General features: G+C 16.8%; 8 protein-coding genes across 8 annotated transcripts; 4 read left to right on the forward strand and 4 right to left on the reverse strand.

Annotated features, from left to right (window-relative positions):
• Positions 1-555: 555 nt before the first annotated feature.
• On the reverse strand, positions 556-1,349 carry PGAL8A_00498800 (40S ribosomal protein S7, putative; the record flags this gene model as incomplete). Its single annotated transcript, XM_028673801.1, has 2 exons — positions 556-721; positions 931-1,349. 2 exons carry the CDS (start codon positions 1,347-1,349, stop codon positions 556-558), a joined length of 585 nt encoding a protein of 194 aa, XP_028530217.1.
• Positions 1,350-4,110: 2,761 nt separating this feature from the next.
• On the forward strand, positions 4,111-6,720 carry PGAL8A_00498900 (conserved Plasmodium protein, unknown function; the record flags this gene model as incomplete). The annotated part of the gene is made up of 1 exon (XM_028673802.1): positions 4,111-6,720. One exon carries the CDS (start codon positions 4,111-4,113, stop codon positions 6,718-6,720), a length of 2,610 nt encoding a protein of 869 aa, XP_028530218.1.
• Positions 6,721-7,446: 726 nt separating this feature from the next.
• Positions 7,447-8,181, forward strand: PGAL8A_00499000 (conserved Plasmodium protein, unknown function; the record flags this gene model as incomplete). Its single annotated transcript, XM_028673803.1, has 3 exons — positions 7,447-7,505; positions 7,733-7,841; positions 7,999-8,181. 3 exons carry the CDS (start codon positions 7,447-7,449, stop codon positions 8,179-8,181), a joined length of 351 nt encoding a protein of 116 aa, XP_028530219.1.
• Positions 8,182-8,330: 149 nt separating this feature from the next.
• Positions 8,331-9,241, forward strand: PGAL8A_00499100 (methyltransferase-like protein, putative; the record flags this gene model as incomplete). The annotated part of the gene is made up of 2 exons (XM_028673804.1): positions 8,331-8,500; positions 8,734-9,241. 2 exons carry the CDS (start codon positions 8,331-8,333, stop codon positions 9,239-9,241), a joined length of 678 nt encoding a protein of 225 aa, XP_028530220.1.
• A 719-nt stretch (positions 9,242-9,960) lies between these two features.
• Positions 9,961-11,006, reverse strand: PGAL8A_00499200 (SNARE protein, putative; the record flags this gene model as incomplete). Its single annotated transcript, XM_028673805.1, has 5 exons — positions 9,961-10,248; positions 10,377-10,461; positions 10,573-10,680; positions 10,774-10,888; positions 10,976-11,006. The coding sequence occupies 5 exons, from the start codon at positions 11,004-11,006 to the stop codon at positions 9,961-9,963; spliced, it is 627 nt and encodes a 208-aa protein (XP_028530221.1).
• Positions 11,007-11,786: 780 nt separating this feature from the next.
• Positions 11,787-12,734, forward strand: PGAL8A_00499300 (conserved Plasmodium protein, unknown function; the record flags this gene model as incomplete). The annotated part of the gene is made up of 1 exon (XM_028673806.1): positions 11,787-12,734. The coding sequence occupies one exon, from the start codon at positions 11,787-11,789 to the stop codon at positions 12,732-12,734; it is 948 nt and encodes a 315-aa protein (XP_028530222.1).
• Positions 12,735-16,022: 3,288 nt separating this feature from the next.
• Positions 16,023-18,839, reverse strand: PGAL8A_00499400 (conserved Plasmodium protein, unknown function; the record flags this gene model as incomplete). The annotated part of the gene is made up of 1 exon (XM_028673807.1): positions 16,023-18,839. One exon carries the CDS (start codon positions 18,837-18,839, stop codon positions 16,023-16,025), a length of 2,817 nt encoding a protein of 938 aa, XP_028530223.1.
• A 2,379-nt stretch (positions 18,840-21,218) lies between these two features.
• Positions 21,219-25,928, reverse strand: NHE (sodium/hydrogen exchanger, Na+, H+ antiporter, putative; the record flags this gene model as incomplete). The annotated part of the gene is made up of 2 exons (XM_028673808.1): positions 21,219-21,374; positions 21,543-25,928. The coding sequence occupies 2 exons, from the start codon at positions 25,926-25,928 to the stop codon at positions 21,219-21,221; spliced, it is 4,542 nt and encodes a 1,513-aa protein (XP_028530224.1).
• Positions 25,929-27,323: the final 1,395 nt, after the last annotated feature.

The following is a 27,323-nucleotide window of genomic DNA, read 5'->3' on the forward strand; positions in this document are numbered from 1 at the left end:
GATATTTTAAAAAATAAAAAAATCATATCTTTAGTAAATAAGATTATATATTTTTTTTCTTTCATAAATATAATTTTACTCATAATAATATTATGTATATTATGAAATGTTATAAAAAGTTTGCTTTCATATATTTTTCTTTTCTTATTATTCATAATACCTAAATGTTTTACCTTATTAAAATTAATCTTTGTCTCTTATAAATTAATTATTTTAATTTTCTTTTATTTTATTATATAATTTTGTAATATGTTGAAAGAAAAAAGTATAATAACAATTTTGTTTTTTTTCAAATTTTTTAAAATTAAACGAAAATAATTCATTTAACCTTATAATTAAATATTTATTAAATAAATTAAATTAGTTTTTAAGTTTTTCTTTTTTTTTTTTTTTTTCTCCACTTTTTCTCTTAATAAAATAATAAAAAAAAAAAAAAATTCTTTGAGATTATTGATACAAAATAAAAAAAAATGTATATAAAAGTAAAGTTTTATAAATCCGAACCGATTCAACATAAAATTAAAAATTAATTAAAATAAATAATATTAATATCCTTTATTTCTCATTAGATGGTGGTAAAGAAAATATAGCTTCTCTTCTTGTGATTTTTTTATATACAGCTGCAAAACTAATAAGTTTTTCTTCTATGTTATCTCTTTGCCTTTCTTTGGGATCCAACATTATTTTGAATATTCTTTTTCCATCAGATCTCATACTTATCCTAAAAAAAAAAAATTACAAGATATATATATATATATATGAATTATATGAGAAAAAAAACAAAAAAAAAAAAAAATATATCTAAAAAAAGAATAAAAGATTAATATATGTATTATATTTAATAAATAAAATAAAACATTTATGGTATAAGTATTATAACAATATTTCTACATATAAATTTTAATCTAATATATATAAATATATTTTTACCTCTTTCCAATTATTTCACTTGGTGATACAATATCTTCTAAAACTGAATCATAAACACTAGTTAACGTTCTTGATCTTGGTATAATTTTAAAAGCTTTTGTTTTTTGTTTTGCTTTTAATATGGTTCTTTTAGCAACTAATACTACATATTTTTTGGTTTTTTTTTCTAATTCATTAATTAATTTTCTTTGTATTTTTCTTACATATGTAACATATATTTTGTAAGGAATATATATTAATATTGTTTTTTTTTTTAGTTTATCAACTTCTATTAAATCACATGATAATAATCTTATCTCTTTAGCATCGCTTTTTATATCAGAAGAACTGGACAATTCAATGTCAATCAAACACTGAGCAATTTCTTTTTCTAAATCGCTTGGATTTCTTTTAAGAATTTTTTTTTCTATAGCCTCCATTTTTTTATATTTTAATTAAAAAAATTTGTTGTATCCTATAAAATTATAAAGCGTTTTATTTTATCTGAACAGTGTAAAAAAAAAAAAAAAAAAAAGATAATTTTTTTATATACAAAATGCTATCTATATATGTTATATATGTATATTAATATTTTATTTATAATTTCCTTATATATTCAATTTCAAAACTTTTATTATAATTTAAAATAAATCCATATATTTACTATATTATTCATTTTTTTTTTTTTTTTTTTTTTTTCATTAAATATATATATTTGTATTTTATTTTTTTTTAATTTTTTATAAACTTTTGCTATTAATTTTTTTCTTAATTCTTTTAAATAAATTTATAATTATTCATTATTCTTCTTTTAAAATATATTCATAAATTTTTATCTTATATAACAAATATATAAATATATATATATATAAATATATATCCATATGTTTTTTTCTTTTACTTTTTTTATGATGATAAAATTATGGTATCAAAGAACTATTATATTACTTTTACTTTTTTTTTCACAAGTTAAAATGTATTAAAACAAAAATTAAGAAATATAAGTAAAAAAAAAAAAAAAAAAAAAATATACCTACATTTACATGTATATTTATATACATATATTTATAAATAACTATTTTATTTTTTATTTTTAAATGTTAACTTTTTATTTTTTTACAGTTTTCGTATGCAAAATTGAAATAGAAGATATTTACGTCGTTCCTACATACATTATTAAAAAAAAAAAAAAAAAAAAAAAAAAAAAAAATTATATTCCTTCAAACAATTTATTTTAATTTTTAAATAATTGTAATACTTAGTTTTTTACACTCTCATAATAATGATAATAATCACTTTTAAGATTATTTTATTTTATTAAAATTTTTTTGTTATAAGTAAAATATAGTTTTAAGGTTAAACACATACCACACCACTTAAAGCTCTATTTTCTTATATATAAAAAAAAAAAAAAAAAAAAAAAAAAAGCGTAAACAAAAAGTAAATAGAAAAATAATACATAAAGAAAAAGTATATATATAATTATATATATATATATAAAAAAGATTCAAATGATAAAAAAGATAAAACAAAAATAAATAGATCACTTTTGTTTAATTTTAATAATTTATAAAATAATTCATCAAACAAGACTTAATCGTTATATGTTACTTCTTTATAAATTTCAAATTAATATATATAAATTTACATTTGCATATATAATAATTTGACACATAAAAAGTAATAAATTAATTAAAATGATAGAAAAAAAAATTTTAAAAAACAAAGTGAAATGTAAAAGGAATAGGTTCATTTAAAGAATTAAACTGGTGTAAATGAGAATAAGTTAATAAGAAGAATATAGAATAATATGGATAAGTTTTATTCATTTAATAAGTAAAACATAAAAATATAATACTTCTTAAAGATTCTATTAAAAGTTTATATATAGTAGTTATTGATGTGAAATAATTTTATCTAAAATCAATTAATATATAGTAATAAATGTTTTTTTAATATAGAATTCTAATTTTAATTCTTTATTTAATTTCATTTTTTTTTAATTTTTTTTTTTTTCGTAAAACTATATGTCGTTAAATCTAATGAGCAATTTTCATTGAATTTTATTTTCTAAATGGATTTTAATAAATTATAATATAATAAGAATATTATTTAAAAATATATATTTGGTATCTCATAAAACTATATTATTTTTTATTTTTAATTAGAAAAAATTAGTAAAAAAGTAAAAATATTAATTAATAAAGTAAATAAGTATAATTGAATTTAATGATTAAAATATGTATTGTAGAAGTATTAATTTCTATTTTTTTTTTTTTCTTCTTTTATAATTTAAATAAGTTATTTTATATATTCAATGTCCTATAAAAAAAAAAAAAAAAAATCAAATGCTATTTTATATATCCAATTTAATTTAATTAATAGTATTAAAGATATGAAATATATTATTATACTTTTATTAACTTCTTTTATTTTTCAAAAAAATATATATATTGATTTTCAAATCAGAAGATAACATAATAAAATATATTATAATTCTATAGATATATTTATTTTTTATAAAGATTCTCCTGTTTTTTATCTAATGAAAGGAATATGTACAAATAATATGAATATTGTATTCTAAAATAAAAATTGTCATTTTTATTTTAAAAGAGTATATAAATTACATTTTTTTTAAACACTAATTTTTTTCAAATTTGAATTATATTTTTAACATGAATTATTTGAGATATATATACTAAAAACTCAAGTATTCTTGCTATATTAAATCAAGCTTAAAAAAAAAAAAAAAATAAAATAAAAACAATAAAAATATTATATGAACATTATAAATCTTATTGTCACAAAGATTTCTTTAAAATTTACAAAATAAACATTTACATTATAATTTTCTAGGATTACATTTATTTTTGTTTGCATTTTTATTCTAATAACAACACATCATTTTTTAATATATATAAAATAACTGTAGAAAGTTTTATGAAAATTATATAAAAGAAAAACAAAATGAAATATTAAATTTTTTCTTTATAAATGTATCTTTTTTCTTCCTTTTTGAGTTTTTTAATAATTTGTAAACAATTTTTAGTAATTATTAGTAATAGCATTAATTAAAGATAAATTTTAATTTATAAGAAGGTAAAAAAATCTAAAAGGCGATAATAATTAGAATAAATAAACACAGATAAGAACTATTATAAAGGAAAATATTATTAACAAATAAATTTATTTATTTAAATGAATTATTATTTATATAAAAATTATTCTCCTTCAAAATATATAAAAAGTTATAATTTATTTAAAAAAAACAAAAATGTAAAATACTTTAGTTATGCACCAATTCCTAAAAGAGTAGGATTTACTAAACCTACATTTAAGTTAAATAGAAAAGCACAAAAATATATAGTTAATGTTCAGTGGTTAAAAAGTAGTGATAAAAAAAAATTAGAAAAATTATGTAAAAATATAATAAAAGATGCCAATTCATTTAATAGCTATGAAATTATTGATTTAATATATTATTTAAGCAAACATTCTTATAAAAACATTTATTTAACTATAGAACCATTGTTATTTCATTTTTTTCTTAAATATAATACTTCAGTTAACTTAAATGGTATTTCCCTTCATAGATTATTGAGAGTACTCACAGAGTATCAGGACTTAGTATATAGAGAATGGATATACTCAATTGCAAAAATTATCTCAAAAAAACATGCTCATATATCAATGAGAGATATTCAACTTATTTTAGATGATTTAGCTCTATTTTATGATTTTCAAATACAGTGTCAAATAATTCCGTTTTATAAAACTATAATAAATAGAATTAACGAACTAGAAATAAAAAGATTACCTTTTCTTATACATGTTATTGGTAGAATTGGATGTAATAATAATGATTTATTAAATATTTTATTTAACACTTTAAGAAAAAATATTTGTAAAAATGAGTTGTATAGATCAGATTTTTCAGGTTTAATGTTGAGGGGTTTAGCAAATCTTAAAATATTACCTGATAAAAATATTTTATATCAATTATATAAACCCGTAAGAGATAATATAAATTATACTAATATAAAATATATATCGTGGTGTGCTGATGGATTTTCGAGGTTAAATTATTTCTTCCCATTACCCCTACTTGTAAATCAAATATTAAAAATGAAAGATAAAATCTCCCATCTTGAACTTAATGATTTTTCTTCTATACTAAATTGTATTCAAGCATATATTTTAATAAAACTTTATAACAATCATAGTGTGAATTCAAATATGTCAAAAGGAAAAAGTTTTACATTATCTAGTAAAAATAATAAGAACAGTCTTTCTAATAATCAAGACCAATTTAATAGTGATATTTTGAATATTGAAACAAGTAAAAATTTTAAATGTTTTGAAAATGACGATAATTTAAATACTTTACAAAATACAAATAGTTCTATGAATAAAAATTTATATATTGAAAACCAAACACATATCGAAGAAAATTTAAAAAAAGAAGAAAAATTATTTATGAATGAAAATAACTATTTGAATGAAGAAAAAAAGTATATTATTGAAAATAAAGAGAAATCATTTTTTTCCAATTTAAACCATCAAACAAACCATAAAGAAAAAAAAAAAAAAAATGATATTATCATAGACAAAAATGAATTTAATGTAAAAAAGGAAGGTAAGTATAATAACAAAGACGGCTGTAAGGATAGTTATTTAGAAAATAAAGAAAGTATAAACATTTTCGATGAAGATACAAAATCAAGTTCAAATAAAAAATATTTAAATGGAATATATTCTAATTTTGATATTAATGATAACTTAATATCTGTTGAAAAATTATATGACATTTATTTAAAATTAGAAAATTTAATTATAGAAAAGATTAGTGAAAGCATTTATAACAGTACCCCTCCTTATAGAGTTATTATGTTTGAATTGATGACTAGATTATTTAGGTTTTATGGGAAACCAATTGATCTAATTTTAAACATGAAAACACATAGATATGATACTTCATTATTATTAAAATATACTAATAGTTTGCAACTCATTATATCTGATCAAAATAGTAGACAAAAAAGTAATTCAGAATTATCTTTTTATGTCAGACAATTTGATATCTCAAATGAATTTTTTTTTGGAGATGTAGGAAGTCTTGAAGAACCTCAAGATTTATTAGATAAAGAAGAAATAAAGAAATTAGAGTGTGAAAATATGCATGAACTAGCTAAAAATATAAAACAAAAAAAAAATAAAGCAGATATAATCGAAAAAACATCCATTGATAATAATCAACAAAAAATAAACGGAAATAATACAAAATGTCAGAATGAAGAAAATCATTTAAATGTGAACATTCCGTTGCCAAAAATTTTTAAAAATTTTTTGCACTCAATATTTTTTAGAACACCAGCATTAGGAGGAAGAACCATTATGCTACTATTAATTGCATTAGTGAGATTAAATTTTGGAGAAAGAGAAAAATTAGAGTATTTAAACCCAATTAATTCTCATATTTTACCTTTTATGAAAGCCAATGAAATATATAGACCGTTGACAAAATGCATTATTCGTGAAATGATTAGAAAACTAGAAACATTTAATGCAGAAGAATTGATCATATGTGCAATATGTCTAAATGAATTAGACGCTCTGAATTTAAATAATGATTTTTTTTCATTACTAATTGACAGACTTCTTAATTTAAAAAAGGATAATTATATAAGCAAAGATCAATTATTACAATTAAAAAAATTGTTCAACTTTTGGTTTAACAAAAAAAAAAATCTTATGAAAACCTTAAATTTTACATCAATAAAACAAATTAAAAAATATTTTTTTACCTAACTATTTATATCTTTATTAAATTTTATTTTTTATTTCGTGAAAAATCACAATATTTTTGTAAATTATATTTTGAATTTATGTATAATATTTCTTTATATTCTTCTGTTATTAAAAATAATTTTATATAAAGATTATTTTTTTTTTTTCCTTTTTCAATTATACATTCGTATTATTTTATAAATATATAAAAATTTTTTTTCATAGTTTTTTAGTTTAAAAATTTTGTGTATTTTCAAATAACAAAAAAAAAAAAAAAATTTAGAATCATTTATTTTTAAAAAAAAAAAAAAGCATATGTAAATATATTATAATTAATTCTATGAAAATAAAGTTTTTTTATATTAAAGCAAACTTAAAAATTAATTGCACTAAATATTATTTTAAATCATATTTATTCACAAAAAAAGTTATGAAAAAAAAATAAAAAAAATATATATACATGTTTGAATGTAGAGTTATTTCTTCAAAAATTAATATACAATTTTTTTTTTTTTTTTTTTAATGAATTATAAAATTTAAATTATTTACGTTTACATGTTATAATTTTTTAAAAAATATATATATTTTTTTTTATTTGAGTTTATATAAAATATATGTATCCTTTTTTTTCAAAAATATTTTAAATTCATAAAATATATTTAATTTGTATTATTATGTTTTACTTTTAAAACTTTCTATTGTATTTCAATATTATTATATATATTTAAAATACATACAATTCTTACAATGCCATTTATAAAAAAAATTTCTCAATATTTTATAAACGGATGCTATTCGTGTAAAAAGTACTATTTATATAAATGAGTTTATTCATAAATAAATGTGTTAATAAATAAGCATGAGTATATAAAAGTGTATATTAATATTACATATATGAAAATAATTTTTAATATAATGAATACTTATATGTAGCTTTATAGATTTCATTTTAATGTTTTATAATGAATTATATTCCATAATGTAATTATTTCTTTATATTTATTTTTATTTTATTTTTTTTTTTTTTTTGTAGTTTTAGTTTTCGTAAGTTTTTTAACGAAGATTATTTTTGGACAAAAGCAAACGTTGGACCTTTTTTCATTGGTCTCTTAACAGCTCCTTATTGGTTTTCAGCTTTAAAAGTAATTTTTTTTTTTTTTTTTTTTAAGTTAAAAATTTTGTATTTATAAATATAATTTATTTTTCATCAAATATGTAAATGTATACTTATAAAAAAGAAAAAAAAAAAATGAAAATCTTTTCATTACATTTTTACCTTTTATAAATTTTTTATTATAGAATATTTATTGGACATTAAGATATGAAAAATTAAATAAACAGGAAATTTTATCTGATAGATTTTCATGGTTATATGAAAGAATGTTAGAAGACGAAATTCATAAAACTCTTTTACAAAAATTACCATCATATAATTTCAAAAATTCTGGTCCTGAAAATATTCTAGGACCAAGCGAAATATAACAGTTTTTTTTATTTTTAAAATAAAAGAGAAAAATAAAATTTATATTAAAAAAAAAAAAAAAAAAAAAAAAAAAAAATTTCTTTTTTTTTTTAAAAGTTAAATACATGGATTTTATTATAATTTTATGATAAAAATTTTTAAGAAAAAAATGTCATCTTCTTCTAAAATTAAAAAAATTAATTTTGATTTTATCTATAATAATGAGGAAATTAAAAATAATGTGTATTTACCAAGTAGCGATACTTTTACTTTCATTGAGGCATTGGAAAATGAAGTAAAACATATCCCATCAGATGTTAATATCGCTTTAGAAATGGGGTAATTTTGAAATGAAATTATATAATTAAAAAATATAAATATATAATATAAAAAAATAAATTATAAAATTTATATTTTAATTAAAAAAAAAATTATACACATATATATATATATATAATATTCACATGAAGAAATAAATTATTCTTTTATTTTAATAAAAGAAAAATATAAAAAAATAAAAATACATTGAAATTATTAATTTCTTTTTAAATTTTGTAAATAAAATTTTATAGAGCTGGAACTGGGTATTTGATTTTATCTTTGTATGAAATGCTACTAAAAAGAAACAAAAAACTTGAGCTTCTTTACTGTATAGATATAAATGAAGCAGCATGTAACTGTATAAAGAATTTATCAAATATTAATAAGGTTTCAAATGTAGAAATATTAAATAACAATTTATTTAACAATATGAGAAAGTGTAACCAATTTGATTTAGTTTTATTCAACCCACCTTATGTTCCAACAGAAGAAGATGAAATGAACAAAACAGATATAGTTGCTTCCTATTCAGGAGGTAAGTTAGGGAGAGAAATTATTTTGAAATTTTTATTAAACGTGTATGATTATGTTAGCAATAAAGGAGTTATATATTTACTATTAGAAAAAAATAACATACCACATGAAATAATGAATAATGTAGATATAAAAAAAAGATTTAATTATATTGAATTAAAAAAAAAAAAAACATTAAATGAAACAATTTTTATCTACAAACTTAGTAAAAAACTTATTCCATAAAAATTTGAAATCATTAGATATTTCTTTTTTTTTTTATAAGTTCGTAAGAAAATAAAAAAGATTAAACAAAAAATTTTAATTCATATAACAATTCTTTTTTTATTCCTTTATATTTATTCAAAATGTGTAGCGTCAAAGGTAATTATAAGCAACTTAATTTTTATTAATGTTAAATATGATAATTTGGTTTTGTTTTATAAAATTAAGATATATAAAATTTAATTAAAAAAAAGAAAAAAAAAAAAAAAAAAAAGTGCATATGTTTATTAAATTATTTCATTAATAAAAATCTAATTTTTTTTGAAAAAAAAAATGCAAAAAAACAAACAAAAAAAATGTTATATAAAGCTTGAATGCACATTTGAAGAAACTTTAATGAGAAAAAGAGAAAAAAATATAAAGATAATATATGTAAATAAACAAATAATAAAATAATTAAATAAAATAAACACATAAATATCTACATATATAAAGTAAAATGTTGTAAAAAGATAAGAATAGTTTAATAGTGATTATTACAAAAGTTTAGACTGAAAATAAATAAATCGAAATAGCTTTGATTCTTTAAAATATTTAAAAAAAAAAAAAAAAAAAACTTTTTTTAAAAAAGTTCATTCAAAACATATAAAAAGAACAATATTAATAAATATATATTTTTTAACTAAATTTTTTGTATAATATTTTCTGTTATTTTTTAAGCCTTATTAATTTTTTTTTTATTAAACATTGTAAAATGACCATATAAAAAAAATAAATATTACTATGCTTGAAATTAGGTAAACACATAATTTATTATTTTCTAACCACATATAAAAATTTAAGTTCATAGCTTGTCTCCTGAAACTTATGTTTTCCTGATTTAATTTTTCACTTTTGTTAACTAGTATATCAATTTTTTCTCTTCTTTCTAATATTTTTTCAATATTTTCAATTATTATATTTTGTATATTGCTAATTTGGTTTTTTATATTATGAACATCATTAGACTCATATTCATTAAATATTCTCTGAGAAAAAAAAAAAAAAAAAAAAAGTTAAACATATTAACTTATATATAGGAAATTTTTATTTTTTTTTTTTTTTTTTTTTTTTTTTTTTATCAAATATATGCCTTTAGTTTCCGTTTTACTATTACCATGTTTTCTTTTAAGACAGGTTTAAATTGTTCATCTAATGATAAAGTAATTAAGTCCGATGTATTTTTAAACTTTTTAAAAAAACTGTTAAAATTAGTATGTAAAAAAAATTAAAAGAATATATAAATGGAATATTAAAATATTTAAATAATTATTATATATTGATAATTTTTTTAAATAAAATTAATATTTTACATTTTCGATATTTCTTCTAGAAAAGCATAAGGTGTTAAAAAACCTAATTCTTTATCCGTCATAGTCATAAATGTTACTCCATTTTTCATAAGCTGATGAAAAACATAACTGAAATAAAAATAGAATTAAATGTTATAAAAATATATTTATTTATACTAACCATTTGAAATTATTTTTTTTTTTTTTTTTTTTTTCTATTACTCGTCATATATATATGACTTTCTTGATGAATGAGGAGGTATAATTTCAAGAAGTAATCTCGTAATATTTGAAAAATTACCACCAAATTCTGTATATTCAGCTAAAACAGTTTTGTCTTAAAAAAAAAAAAATATATTTATATATATGTTGTAATAAAAATATTATACTAAGTTCATATATTTATGTCATTAATTTTTATTACCTCTTGCTACTAAACCATATATTATAGACATTTTTATCATAACAAAATGATTTTATTTATTTTTTTATTTTTTTTTTTTTTTGTTTTATTCTCTCTTTTTCAATTAGTAATAAAATTTTCAATTTCTTTACATAAGCTCTAAACTTAAATTTTGTTATTATCTTTCCTATGTTATTTTATTATGGGTATACATTATAAAATTAATGTTTTTATTTTTTAAATATTTATACTAAAAAAAAGAATATATATATTTTAAAAAAAATAATAAAAAGAATTTATATTACCAAATAAGAAAAGAAAAAAAGGAAAATTTTTAAACAAAAAAGAAATTATAAAATAAATGTTTCTAAAAAAAATTTTTTTTTTTTTTTAAAATTAATAAAAAAAAATCTGAGAGTTGAAAAATTTTAATAAAAACTTTATTGAGCCTTGTTAAAAATTAAAAGGGAAATTACGTACAATAAAAATAAAAATTGTAATAATGTTATAATAAAAACTAATTAAATTTATAAAAAAGATAATTAAAAAAAGAAATATAGAAAAAATAAATAAAAATTTTTTTAAAATATAAAATGAAAAAATAGAATAAAAAATAATATTTTATTAAAGTACAAGTTTTAGAAACAAAAAATATAAAATAGAAATGTAAATAAGATAAATATAATATTTATATAAATAATATACTTTTATTTATTTTATTTTTATATAGGTTTTTTTTTTTTTTTTTTTTTTAAATGTGTGATAAAATTAGAAATTATAACAATTTTTTCTTCTCATTTATTAAATAATTATAAATAGGAAAAGATAAAAAATGTGCACATTTAATAATAAATTGGAAGAAACATATAAAAATATTATAAACAATGTATTAGAAGATATTAATACAAAAGAATTAAATAAATATTATTTTTTAATTAAACAAAATGAATTAGATTCAAAATTGTTTTCTTTAAGTAAAATAAATTTTAGAGATGAAATACTTATTGATTTAAATAATGACATAAAAGAAGACCAATCATTTGGAATACTTTTTAATAATTCAAAGATAGTTAATAAAAAAATTATAAAAGAAAAAAAAGAAAATTATTTAATAGAAAAGTTAATTTCATCAGATAATAAAATATCAAACGAAAAAATAATAGAAAAATTAAGTACTTTGATAAAATGGAATAATGCTAAAACTACTTTGAAAGATAATAAGCTGCATTTGTTTCATAATTATTATTCTTTTTACGATGATATCTTTAGTAAAAATATGTATATAGCTGATGTAACTTATGATTTTCATATATCTAATCAATTAAATGATTTAGTAATCCTATCACTAAGTAAATATAGCAAAATTCTTTTTGATATATTGAATGACTTAAAAAAGTATAATTGCAAAAATTTAAAAAAATTAATTAAAGAAAATGTAAAAATAGATTATGATCAAAGATTAATGAATGCTGATACTTCAGGAAAAAGGAAAAGAAAAACAATATTTATAAGTGAGCAAATGACTATTTTACAAATTTCATATAATAATAATATATATAAAATTAAAAGTAAAATAAAAGGATTCCAATTTGACATAAATGAAAATATTGTTTCAAATCCACATAATTTATTTATGAATACGCAAGAAGGATGGATAATTATTTTAAAAAATAAAAATAATAAAATGGAAAATTTTTTAACTCCATCTGAATATGAAGAAAAAAGAAAAAATTTTATTCAAGAATACAATAATCTCCTTAATTATTTTGAATTGAATTAATTTTTTAATATCTAAATAATTATTTGAAATTTTATGAAAAAATATATTTTATTTTTTATTAATCATTTTTAAAATAAAGTTTTATTTTATTAATCTTAAAAAATATATATATATTTTTTCTATTTAGAAACTTTATTTTGTGAATATATATATATATATGTATATATATATATATATATATATATATATATATATATATATATATATATATATATATATATATATATATATATATATATATATATATGAAATGTGTATTCTTTGAATCTAAATTATCTTAATATTAATTCATATTATTTTTGTTATGAAAATAATTAAAAGACATATTTTAATTTTTGTTAATAATAGACAAGATAAATTTCTTTTTTTTTTTTTTTCATTAAATTTGTCAAAGTGAAGTTTTCAATGAAAAACATACAAATTTTTATTTTTATAATTGTAATTTTTTTTTTAACTATAAATTAAAAAAATGTATATTATAAAATCTTAATATTTTATAAAAAATATTTAATCTATAATCTTATTAATAAAATAGGTTTCATGTTATTCAAAATTTACAATAATATATTGATAGTTGCTTTTTTCTCATTTATTTTATTAGCATTTAAATTTTTTAAATCTTTTCTTACAAAATCCAATAAATATGAGAAAAATTATTTATTCTTTTTTTTTTGTTTTTTTTTAAATTTTGTATTCAAACGTAATAATAGAAATAGGAAAGTTTAAAAACAAATGTAAAGTAAAATGCATATATATATGTATTGTATATGTATGCATAATTTCATGATGATAAAATTGTGAAAATAAAAGTATTTCAAACATCAAAAAAAATTATTATATAAAAAAGTGACAAATAATATGTGAAACGTCTTAAAATTTAACAATTTAAAAAAAAAAAAAAATTTTTTTAAATATATTAAAAATCATAATTTTTTCATATAATATATTTTGGGTGTAAATTTTTTTATTCTAATAATGATAAAAATAAAAAAAATATATATTTATAACTATCATATAAGAAGATTCAATATTACTTTAGAATTTATATTTCTTATTTCATTTCGTAAATAAACAAATGTAGTTCATCATTTTCATATTGAAACTTCAATTTTTTCTATTGTACTACTTCAATTTTGAAAAACTAATTTTGTCTTTTCTTTTTTTAATCTAATAATGCAATGAAAAAAATTAACTGAAATTATTTTAAAAATATATATTTCTTTATGATTATTGTAATTGTTCAATTTTTAATAAAAAATAAAAATATTCTTCTTTTAATTTCACAGATTACACAATAATAAAAAGTTCTTTAATATATGTATCTTCTATTTTTATTTGAAAAAAACATCTGTTCATTGATGGATAGTTAAGTTGGAAAAGAATATTCAATCTGCAGAAAAAATTCTAATAATATTTTAACTTCATTTAATATTTTTCCTTAAATTAATATTAAAATAAAAATATATTAAGAAATTACGTCCTCTAATTATAAATTAAATAAATACATGATATTTTTTCCCTTTTTTAATATTCACAGTTTTTTTTTTGTTAAAAAAAAAAAAAAAAAAAAAAAAAAAATCTGTTTACACTTATACTAAAATGCTTTATTTGTAAAAGATAAATATAAAAAGGACAAATTATTTTTATCTAGAAAATGACAATTATATAAAAAATAAAAATTTTAAAATTAACCATTAAAAGAAATTTTTAAAAAATTAAAATTATTATTTTATTTTATTTTATTTTATTTTTTTATTTATTTTTTTTTTTTATTTTGTCATTAGAGATTCTCTTTACTTATATTTAATAGTATATTATCTTCTATATTTTTTGTTATGTATATTTTAAAAATATGTTATATATAATAATGCTTAATTTTTTTTTTAATACATCATTATTCTTAATAAAAGTAAACAACACAAGAATAAAAGCAAAAAATTAAGAAGTTTTACATTTATAATAATTTAAATTATAAGAATTCCTTCTACACATATTTCTTCTCTTACTTTCCATTTATATATATATATATTTATTTACTTCATTATATGTTTATCGAAATATTCAAAAATATAATAAATTTAAATATAGTAATATATTTATATATGATAATTACATGTATTAGCTCGTTTTATAATCTTCATTTTTAATATGGTAATATTTTCCCTTAACAAAATATTATATGTGTAATATATCTATCTTTACTTTTTTTTAAACTATTTGCTAATTGTAAAAATTACTCTATTTTAATCAAAGAATTATTTTTTCCCTTCTGTTTAAGTGTCCACTTTTTAATGTATTTTATTATGACTCTCTTTTAGTAATTCACAAAAGAAACATTAAACATGTAATTAACAATGGATAAATTTTTACTTAAATCATTTTTTCCTAACATTTTAACACTAAATTACATTAATTGTCAATATTTAAAATAAAATAGGTATAAAAATTTTAAAAAAAATTAATTTTTTTTCTGAATTACTAGAATAAAAAAAAAAAAAAAAATTTTATTAAATTTCTCTTTTTATGAAAAAAAAAAAGGAATAAATCACACAAAATATACTTAAGACTTCATAACCTCTATTTTCTTTGTTGTAACTTTTTAAAATTCATAGATTTTCTTTTTATTTTATATGATAGAAATCACATTTCATATATATATTACAACTGATGATTATTTTTTTTTATTTTTTCAAAATAACTTTCTATTTTGTAAAAATTAATATTTTCACTTAAAAAATTACTTCAAATAATTATAAAAATAAAATATTTAAATTGTATATATAATAATATAAAATTTTTACATTTATAAGTAAATAGTTATTATACAATTTATGATTTTTTGCATATTTATTAACACAACATTTATTATCATCATTATGGAAAGAATAACTATTTTTATCCTTTTGGTTAAAAGTTATAATTATTTATAAAATATGATACTTTGTAATTTATTTTCTTTCTGTTATCAAAAATACATAACTTATAAAATTCTTTAGTATTAATTTTTATGATTACTTTATTTTTGTATTTTAATTCAATATAATATGTATTATTTTCATTATATATATATATCATTGGTTCTTTTAAAAATAAAATTATATGTTACAAATAAATATTATTTTTTACTTTATTTTTATTTACAATTCTTGTATTTTATTCTTTGGTTCTACATGATTTTTTTTTTTTTTTTTCATTTAAATTTGTTCATCTTTTTGTTGATTCAATTTCCTTACTATTATTATTTTTATTTCCTTCTTTATTTATACTGTTATTTTCATAATTTTTCTTTTATTTTTCAATTTTATCATTATTTTTTGTATCTTTATTTATATTTTCATCATCTTTATCATTGTTAATGTGACCATTATTATTATTTTTTTCATTTTTATCATTATATAAATTATCTTCATTATTTATGTCATCTTTTTTACTTTTATTATTATTCATTTCTTCTATATCAACATCATCTTTATTATTATCACTGTTTTTTTTTTCATCATTATTATCCACTTTGTCTTCATATTTCTCTTCATCTTCTTTTTCTTTTTTTTCTTTTTTTTTCTTTTCTCCATGTTTTATTTTGTTATCACTATTTTCATCTTCTTCTTGTTCCTCTTCATTTTTTTTCTGTGAAAAATCGAATTCCTTTTCTTCATAATTATCTTCTTTTTCATCATCTCCTTCATTATTATTTTCTCCATATTCATCTACATCGTTATTATCTTCTTGATCTCCATCTTCATTTTCTTCTTCCTCTTCATCATCATCTTCTTCTTCTTCATCATCATCTTCTTCTTCTTCTTCATCATCATCTTCTTCTTCCTCTTCCTCCTCTTCCTCTTCTTCTTCCTCTTCTTCATCTTCTTCTTCTTCTTCCTCCTCCTCTTCTTCTTCTTCCTCTTCTTCATCATCTCCATCATCATTGTCATCTTCATTTTTCTCTTGATTATTCCTATTTTTTTTTTTTAATTTTTTTTTCTTTTTAATACTATTACTTAATTTAAATTTCTTTTTCCCATTTTTTAGTGTTTTTAAAATAATTTTTTTTAGAAGAAGTTTATTAATCTCATTTTTGTATTCTTCTTCATACACGGTTTTATCTTTTTTTTTTTCTTCTATATCTCTTTGTTCTTGTTTTTCATCTTCATTTTCTATGTTTTCACTTTTATCATCATTATCTTCTTTTTTTTCTCTTTTTTGAATATCATCTTTCATATTTTCTTCTTCATTTTCTTTTTCTTCTATTTTTAATTCCTGATTTTGTTTTGATTGTTCATATTCTTCTTTATTTAATAAATGATTATAATTCAATTTGTTTAATGTTATGTTTTTTTCCTTATTTTTTAGATTTAAATCACAATTTTTTTGTACAATTTTACTTTCCTCATTATATTTTTTTTCATTATATTCTTTATTTTTATTATTAAGCTGATATGATTTTTCATATTTTTTATCTAAAATTTTATTAAAATTTTTATTTCTAATATTTTTCTTATATTTTTCTTTATTATTATTTCCATTTAATTCACTCTTTTGTTTTACTGAATCTTTTATCTTTTCTTTTTTAATTTTTCCTTTTTTTAGATCTTTACTTAGTTTGAATATTTTATTTTTATTAAAAATATAATTTTTTCTATTGTAAATATAATTTGAAAAACTGAAATTAAAATCATTTTTATTTACGTAATTAATTTTTTTATTATTAGCACCACATATATTCTTTGTGAGTATTCTATCAGAGAGTTTATTTTTATAATTATAAGATTTTATTAATGACTTACTAAATTTCTTCTTTTCTTTTTTATCTAAGTTGTAAATGGAGTCTGAATAAAAAGTATATTTGTTTTTTTCCTTTTTCATATCAAGATTATTTTCAACAGAACAACAAGAAATGGAACTATTTTTCATTAAATTATTATCTGTTTGATTAAGATCTTCATTTTTTTCTAAATTATTTTTAATGTTATTTTCAATGTTTTGTTCATTTTCTTGACTTTTATTATTATCTGAATTATTATAAATATATAAATTACATTTATCTTTATTAATTAAAGAATATCGTTCTCTCTGTTTATCAGGTAGATCCTTAATTTGTTTCTTTTGTTTTAAGATGTTTTTTGAATTGTTTTTTTTCTCTTCCTTTTTTACAGGAATTTTTATTATTTTTTTATTATCATTTAAATTGTAGAATTCTTTTTTTTTTTTTTTTTTTTTTTTTTTTTTTTTAATTGTGTTATTTTGGATATTGTCAATAATAATAGAATCTTTTTTGTTACTATTATCACTTTCTTTATTTGAAATATTGAAATCATTTTGAATATTTTTATTGATATATATTTTATTAGATATATTATTAGTTTCATTATTTTCACTTTTTGTTTCAATTATATGATTTTGATCTATTTTTTTATCGTTATTTAAAATATTATTACTTTTATCAATGATTAATTTATTTGTTTTATTTTGGTTTTTAAAAATTTTTGATTTTTTTCTTTTTTTAATAGTATTATATGATTCATCTTTTTCATTTAAATTTATATAATCTGTATTATTTTTTTTTTTGTTTGAACTTTTTTTAGAATTTTTTCCTTGAGCAAAAATATTGGCATAATTTCTTTTGATATCTTTAAAAGAAATATTGCTATCATTATAATTTAAACTTGCAAAATTTGTAAAACTATTTCTAAAATTATTTGTTCTATTGTTTAAATTGTTTTTATTATCAAAAACATTGCTACTTGTAGCACTATTCAAATTATTAGTTGAATTTTTCTCATTTTTACTCATTTCTATTTTATCTTCTGAAAAGTTATTTTCATTATTCCAACATTCATGCCTTCTAAAAAAAGAAAATGGTTCTTCACATACTATTTTTTTTCCATCATTATTATCAGTGTGATATTCAATGTATATATAAATCATAGCTTTTTGTAAAAATGATACTAATGCATTTGTTGGTAATTTCTCTCCATGACTTATATAATATGGGTTTTTTGAAATATTTGCTTCATTAAAAAAACCAAAAGATGTATGAATAAATCCATTTTCTACTAGATATCGATAAACAAGTAAATTTATTTCATCGGAAGATAAGTGTATTTTCATTATAATTAAAACTTTTTTTTAAAAAAAAGAATCAAAAATATAAAATATATTTTTAAAATAACTATAAATAAAACTCTTCTTCTACTTTTTTTTTTTTTTTTCGATTTATATATATATATATATATATAATTATAGAATATCTTTTATAAAAGCCTAAAAAAAATTAAAAAAATGAATAATTTCAAAAAAATAAGTTATATCTATAATTTTATATTTTAATTTTTTTTTTTTTTTTTTTTTTTTTTTTTTTTTTTTTTTAAACTTTAAAAATATGTCGTATATGACACCACATTATATGAAAAAAAATATTAAAAAAGATGAAATAATATATTGTAGTTTTATTTTATTTTATACTATTTGCTCCTTTATATATTCAATTAATTTAATTATACATCTATTCTTTTTTTTTTTTTTTTTTTTTTTTTTTTTCCCTTTAAAAAAAAAATTNTTTTTTTTTTTTTTTTTTTTTTTTTTTTTTTTTTTTATGCCATCTAAAAAAAAGATTATCACTTTCCAATATATATACATTTATTTACATGTATTATTATATTTTTAAATTTTTATCTTTGTATAAACAAATAATTGTTTGATTATTAGGATCACATATAATTATTATAATATATAAATTTACTATTCATATATAAATGTATCTAATTTAAATAATATTCTTTTTATTCTTCTATTTCTTTAATTTTTTTTTTTTTTTTTTTATATTCTATTTTGAAAAAATAAAATTCCATACCTTAATTAATTCCTTTTAATCTTTATTATTATTCAATGAAAAAACAATTTCTAATATAATTCAAGTAATTACAGTTTTAATATTATAAAATCAATTTCATTTATTTTAATTATTCATCTTCATATTAGTATAAAAGGGCTTTATTATTTATATATATGAAAATTTAAAAAAAAAAAAAAATTTTAATAAGATTAGGAATATTTAATGGACTTTAATTTTTTCAAAAAATATTATTTTCACAATCGTTAAACAAAAAATAAAAAAACACATACACTAAATATTTCTGACATAAAATAGAATATATTAAAAAATATATTTAGAACTATAATCATATATTCAAAAAGTTAATAAATATATGTTTTGTTACACATTTAACATAAATGTTAATGTAATTAAGTAAAAAATGAAAAAAAAAAAAAAAAAAAGTATATAAAAAAAAAAAAGAAAAAATTAAAAAAAAGAAAAAAAAATTAATTAAAAAAATAAAGATAAGCCTTCGTATAAAAATATTATAAATGAATTATGTATTTTCATTTGCATACATTCATATATTTTTTTGTTTTTTTCCTTTATTATTTTTCATTTGATGAAATTTAAAAAGAATATATGAAAATGCAACAAAATATTTTAAATATATAATATATAAAGATTTTAAGAAAAATAAAGTTTTGAGGTACATAAGTTGAGATAATATCAAACTTATAAAAAAAAAAAAAAAAAATGAAAAAATATGCAAAATTTATTTTTTTTTTTATTAAAAATATACTTTTTATAAGCCTGTGGTATAAGAATAAAATACTTTTTTTTTTAACATAATAAATATGAAAACGCAGAAATAATATTATATTTTATTATCAACTTTATATTTTAATTTAAAAAAAAAAAATAAAAATAATATTAATAAAGAATAAAAGTTACTTACTTTTTTTTTTTTTTTTTTTTTTTATATGTTTTATAAAAAATTATATAGCAGTTTATATGGTTTATCAAAAGTTTCTTAAAAATTAACTTTAAAGCAGAAATAAAGTTAAAAATTGTTGATTATAATAATAATATATTTAAATATTATTAAAAAGAATTATACAATAATCCAATGTATTAACATTTAAGAAATGGAAATATAAAGCTTTTTAATAAAACAGTAAAATAAAAGGAAATGAAAAATAAAATGCTTAAAAACAGTTTTATAAACTTTAAAAATTACAAAAAAATATATTTTTTCTTTTTTATTTATTACATGAGTACAATTATTATCATTTTTAAGAATTGTAACATTTAAAAATATTTCTTTTTATAAGAACAAAATAATAAAATATAAAAAAAAATATATATATGTTGAATAAAAACTCAGTGGATATATATATAGAAACAAGAAAAACAAAAAAAAAAAAAAAAAAAAAAAAAAAGAAATATATATATATACAGATAAGCATTAATATTTATTCTATTTCGTATTATTTTCAATGAATAAAAATGCATATATTTTTTTTTTTTTTTTTTACACAAAACATTAAAAATAAAAGGTATTAAGAATAATTAAATTAACAAAAATATAAAGAAAAAAATTATAAATACTTGACTATATATTTTTTATTAAAATATTTTAATACTTTTTTTTTTTTTTTTTTTTTTTTTTTTTACTTAAAAATCATTTTAAGCATATTTTTTTTAAAAATGTAATGCAAATATGGTCTATATCTATTAATTTTCACTTGTTGTTCATCAAAAATTCCATTTAATTTTTCATTATCTTGTGATAATAATAATCCATTAGCTGCCTGCTCATTGACAATCTATATTAAAAAAAAAAAAAAATCAATAAATATATAAAATATTATTTTAAAGAAAAAAAATAAATCTTGTTAAAATAAACATAAAAATGTGTTATACAAAAATATAAATAAATATTATAGTTTAAAAAAAATAAAAATAACAATTTTTTTTTTTATTATAATAATTACTGTTTTTTTTAAATGTAGTAGCATATCTGTTCCAATTTTTATTAGACAGTATTTAACAACATCTCTATATTTATTTGCAATATGTGGTATAAGACGTTTTGCTAATTCTATGTTTCTGTAGTAACTTTTTAATAAATTTTTTCCTAACAGTAATTTCATAGTAATTCCACCTTTATCCAATGTACATTGATGAACATCAACATAAGATAAAACAATTTGTAAATCTTTCATACAATGTTCATAAACAATAAAGATATTTACTACTTTTGGTGAAAAGAAAAAAAAATTTTTTTTATTAATTTTTAGTTTTGATAACAATACATGAAATTCATATTCAAAACCATTTCTATGATCAATATTTTTTTTATTATTATTTTTATCTTTTCTCTTATCAAATGCATCTGCCCATGCTTTAATTGGGTTCATCCTAACTTTTTTTAATGCAAAATCTGCAGATAAATCTAATATAGATGTAAGTGTTAATAGGCATTCACCTGATATAAATCCATTTACATATAACTTTTTATACAATTCTCTACATGTGTTAAATATCATTATATATAATTCTCCTTCTCTTTCTTTTCTAACAATCTTTTTTTTAAGTGTAGTATAAAATACATCATCTCCATTTTTATCTAAATTAGCTTTACATGTATAACTTTCATGGCTTCTTGCTCTTCTTAGTTCACTAAATAATTTATTTCTTATTTTCAATTTTGGCTTTTTTAAAAAACTATAAAATGGTGTAACATACTTTTTTTGACATACATCTTCTAAACATTCAAAATTGATTGTTTGATCTGTGTCATATCTCTGTGTAATAATATCTGCTGTATTATTTCTTTGTAATTTTTTTTTTTTTTTAATATTTTCAAATTTATTTGAATTTTTCAAGTCCTCATTTATCATTTCACCTTTAGAGGAACTATTTTGTAATAATATTTTTTTGTTTTCATTCTTATTTTCACTTTCTTCTAATTTTTTTTTCAATTTATTATTTAAATTCTTTTTTGTCAGATTGCAAAAAGGAAAAATAAAAGGTTTTCTACATCTATGACACTTACATTTATTTTTGTCTTTACTTTTCTTAATTTCATTATTAATTAAAACTAAACTTTTACTATTAGTCCCTTTAGTAGAAATGTTTACATCTGATGAATTTCTGCCATTTTTTTTAAAACAGTACATTTTATCATAATTATTATTAAAGAAACTAGATATTTTCTCTTCATTATTATTCAATGCAAATAAGTTTTTATAGGTTAAATATTCATTAAATTTTTCCTCATTTTCATCATTTTTTTCTTCGTTCGTTATAATATCATCTATATAATTTAATTTTTCATTATTTATACAATTATTACAATCTTCTTTTTCATCTTCATTTGATTTTTCTTTTTTTATTTTAACAATAAAATTATCACTCATTAACAATTCTCTATTATTTTTTTCTAAATTTGATAAATCAGCACATTTTTCTCCTTCATTGTTTTTTTTCAAATCTTTATAATCATTTAATAATGATTCATCTGCTTTGGTAATTAGTTGGTGATTAATATCATTAGTTTCATTCTTTTCTGCATTACATTCTTCATTTATTTCTTTATTTTCTTTTTCGTTTACTTCTTCCTCATCACAAGTGTTTGGATCACTTAAAAAATTTAATAATTTTTTTTTTTTTTTTTTTTTTTTCTCATTCACTGCAAAAACATTGTTTTTCTTATCATTATTACTTAAATTATCATTACTTACATTACTTCTGAAAAGTAAATTATCACTTAATGTTTTAGGTAAATCGGTAGCATGTTCGATTAATCTTAAATTATATTTTGGATCAAAAGTTTCTTTTTCATTACTATTATTAACAATGTTATCGATAACAGTTATATGTTCTTTTTCACGTTTACTTCTTTTAAATTGTCTATAATTCATTTTATTTATTAAACGATCATAATTTTTTAATGAAATTTTATCATAATTAAATGCATTCAAATTTATTTTATTTTCCTCACAATCCTTTTCACTACATGATGATTCATTGTCTGAAAGTTCATTTAAATTATTACTTGATCTATCAAAATTTCTTGATGATATAGAATGATTTAAATTTGCACAATTATGATCATCATCATCAAAACTACTATAATAGTTATCATTGTTCCGAATAATATTAATCCTCATTTCATGTTTGCATAAATTAGAACCTCTTTTAGTATACATTCCTCTATTTTTGTTATTAAAACTTCTCTTCTTTTTGTTATTCTTTACATAGCTATACTCATCACTATTATCATAATTTTCTTTATCACTTAAGTTATCACTCTTTTGTTTATTTTTACCATATGAACAAATTTCATCAATAATATCATTCTTGTTATTGTTATGGTCTTCGTTAGCATTATCATTATATATATTATCCTTCAATCTTTTATGATCAATATCTGATTTTCCTGCTGATTTATCAAAATTTTTTTCTGTAGAAAAATTTTTATTTATATTTTGCTTTCCGCTTTTCTTACTGTGAGATGAGACATCATCAAAACTATCAATTACAGTTTGAGAATCATATACTTTCTCCCATACAGATATATCACATGTACTTATATCTTGTAAACATGAATAAATATCTGGTAAATTTAAATCGAATTCGCCAAACTTATTCATTTTTCTCCAATGCAATTCAGGTACAATTTTACTTGAAAAATGTAATATATTTGTGCCTTTAAAAAGCCAATAATTTTTTAAATGTTTTTTTCTGATATAAAAATTATAATCAATCATTTTTAATACTTTCTCTAAATAAACTATTCGAAATGGGTTTGGTGGATATGTATTTAGAAGCTTATATAAACATTCAAACGTTAATCCTTGTATCGTTAAAATTAGCAAAACACTACCACTAATATAATAAGCTAATTCTTTTGTCAATTTATCATTAATTTCATTAGCTGCCTCAATACGTAACCCCAATACTAAAACTATTCCTCCTCTTAATCCTCCCCATATTAAAAGCAATATTTCCTTCCAGTTTACATGGTAGCCAATTTTTGATAAAAACGGAGTAAAAATTAATATCATAAGAGATCTTGCAAATAATAAATAAAAATAAGTTAATACAATATATAAAAAAAAATATAAATTATCTTTAAATACACTTTCCATCATGCCAAAAGAAACAATTCCTGATATAATAAAAATACCAGAATTCCCCATAAGTGATAATAATTCTACAATTTCTTTATGTTTTCTTTGAGCTATTTCATCTAGTGCAATATGACCATATGCATTAATAAATAACCCATAACAAACAATTGCTAAAGGTCCAGATAAGTTAAAATAATATTCTGATATAAAATAACAAAGATAACACATTGTAATAGTAGCCAAACACTGATTATAATAATGTTTTCTGTATAAGTTTATCCATGAAAATGTTAACATTGCCATTCCTATACCAAAAACTGGACTTAAAAATAATAATTTCACAAAAAGAATAACATATTGAGAAGTATTCGCTTTATATCCTATTGTTAAATAAAAAAAAAATTGAAATAATAAAACAGAACTACCATCATTTATTAATGATTCTACATGGAACATTGAACTAATTTTTGATGGGGCATCAACAACAGATAAAATAGATAATACAGCAACTGGGTCAGTAGATGATAAAATAGATGCCAATAAAAAACTACTAGATAATGGAGACTGTTCTTGTTGATACATATATGAATAATAAAATAAAATTCCTAATATACCTACTTGTAAAGCTACTCCTATTACTGCTAATCCTATTCCACCATATAAAAAATTTTTAAAAGCATAATAATTAATATCTTGAGTTGCTTCATATAATAATATTGGTAATAATACAAAATATAAAACTGAAGAATCTATATTTCTAGCATTAATTATAGATTTATGCAATAAGTTATCCTTAAAAATATTGAAATTTTTTGCTATTAAATATGTACACATTCCATATAAAAACCAAATAACTGATACAGGAATATTTAACTTATGTATTTTTGATAAAATAAATTGCAACATTGTCGCTGATAAAAATATAAAACAAAAAAAAACTATCCCTTCTGATACTTCATTAGATGCAGTTGGTAATTGATTGTTCTTTGCTTCGTCTTCACTTAAAATTCTATGAAATTTTGTCTTATTCTTAAATATTTCTTTATAATATTTATTTTTTTTCATAAATATTTTATTAAAAATATTAAAATTACAAATATTATTATATACTTCTTTGTTTAAATTAAAAAGACAATTAATAATGTCGTTAATATTATTATTATATGTATCATTTTTGTCTTCTAAATAAATTTTCTCTCCTTTTTTTTTTATTTCTTTAATACTAATGGTTTCATTATTCATCTCTTTTTTTACTTCAAAGAATAAAAAACCCACCCATTTTTTTCCTATATATGATGCTATATTTTTTTCTTTAATATTCTCATTCTTAAATAACAGATATAATAAAAATAATATTACCAGTTTTATTTTTACAATATAAAAAACTTTTAAATAATTTTTTGTATTTGTTTTTTTGAAATTAAAGAAATTTAGATAAAGCATTTTCTATACTATGAATAAATATATATAAATTTAAAGATTTACAAAAATATAGTGAATTCATAGATCATTTCTTAATATAATGAAGAAGAAAAAAAAAAAAAAAAAATAAAAATAAAAATAAAATAAATGACTCTTTAATTTCAAATACATTACTTTTTTTTTTTTTTTTTTTTTTTTTTCTTTAATTACATTTCAAAAATAAAATTACTTCATTTTTAATTTCTTATATATAGAAGAAGTTAATCTTCTATAAATAGGTTAAATTATATTTACTCTTTAAGATTCATGAAATTTATTCTGATAATCTTTTACTTTATATTTTATCTCACTTTATTCCATTTCTATTATTATGTTTATAACTATTGTAAATTAATTGTTTTTTTTTTTTTTTTTTTTTTTTTTTTTTTTTAATTACATTTCAAAAATAAAATTACTTCATTTTTAATTTCTTATATATAGANTTTTTTTTTTTTTTTTTTTTTTTTTTTTTTTTTTTTACAAATAAACTAAAAAATAAATAATTTTTAAAAAATAAACAAAAAATATCTTTACAAACAAATTTCGTAGTAATATCTAATAAAATTATAAAAGTAAAATCATATATAAATGCACATAAATTCAAAAGTATTTACTAATATTTATCTATATATATATATTAATTACAATATTTTAAAAATTCTTTTTATTGTTCTTTTTCTTTAATTTAGGAAAATATTTCTTTAAAATCAAAAGCAATATTTTAAATATAAATTAAAAAAATTATAGAAATACACTCACATATTATCTCAAAATGTATATACTAAACAACATTATACTATAAAAAAGATACATATATATAATGAAACTATATTTATATATATATATATTAAATAAAATTAATATAAATAAAATGATATTAATGTTGGTTAAAAATATATAAAAAAATAAAAATAATATTCTCATTAACCAAATAAAAATAAAAATCACAAAATTTTTCATAAAAAAAAAAAGATAATATAAAAATTTTTAATTTTTTTAATAAATCATCGAAATAAACAAATCGATGCAATAAAAAAAAATTACTATAAAATAATAAATAATTTAGAAATATGAAAAAAAAAAATGATAAAAATATTAAGTAAATTTAGATAAATGGACAAATTAAAAATTTTTTAAAAGGTAAAGAAAAAAAAAAAAAAAAAAAAAAAAATTTAA

This window comes from Plasmodium gallinaceum (assembly GCF_900005855.1).
Source record: "Plasmodium gallinaceum strain 8A genome assembly, contig: PGAL8A_v1_152, whole genome shotgun sequence".
Classification (NCBI taxonomy): domain Eukaryota; phylum Apicomplexa; class Aconoidasida; order Haemosporida; family Plasmodiidae; genus Plasmodium; species Plasmodium gallinaceum.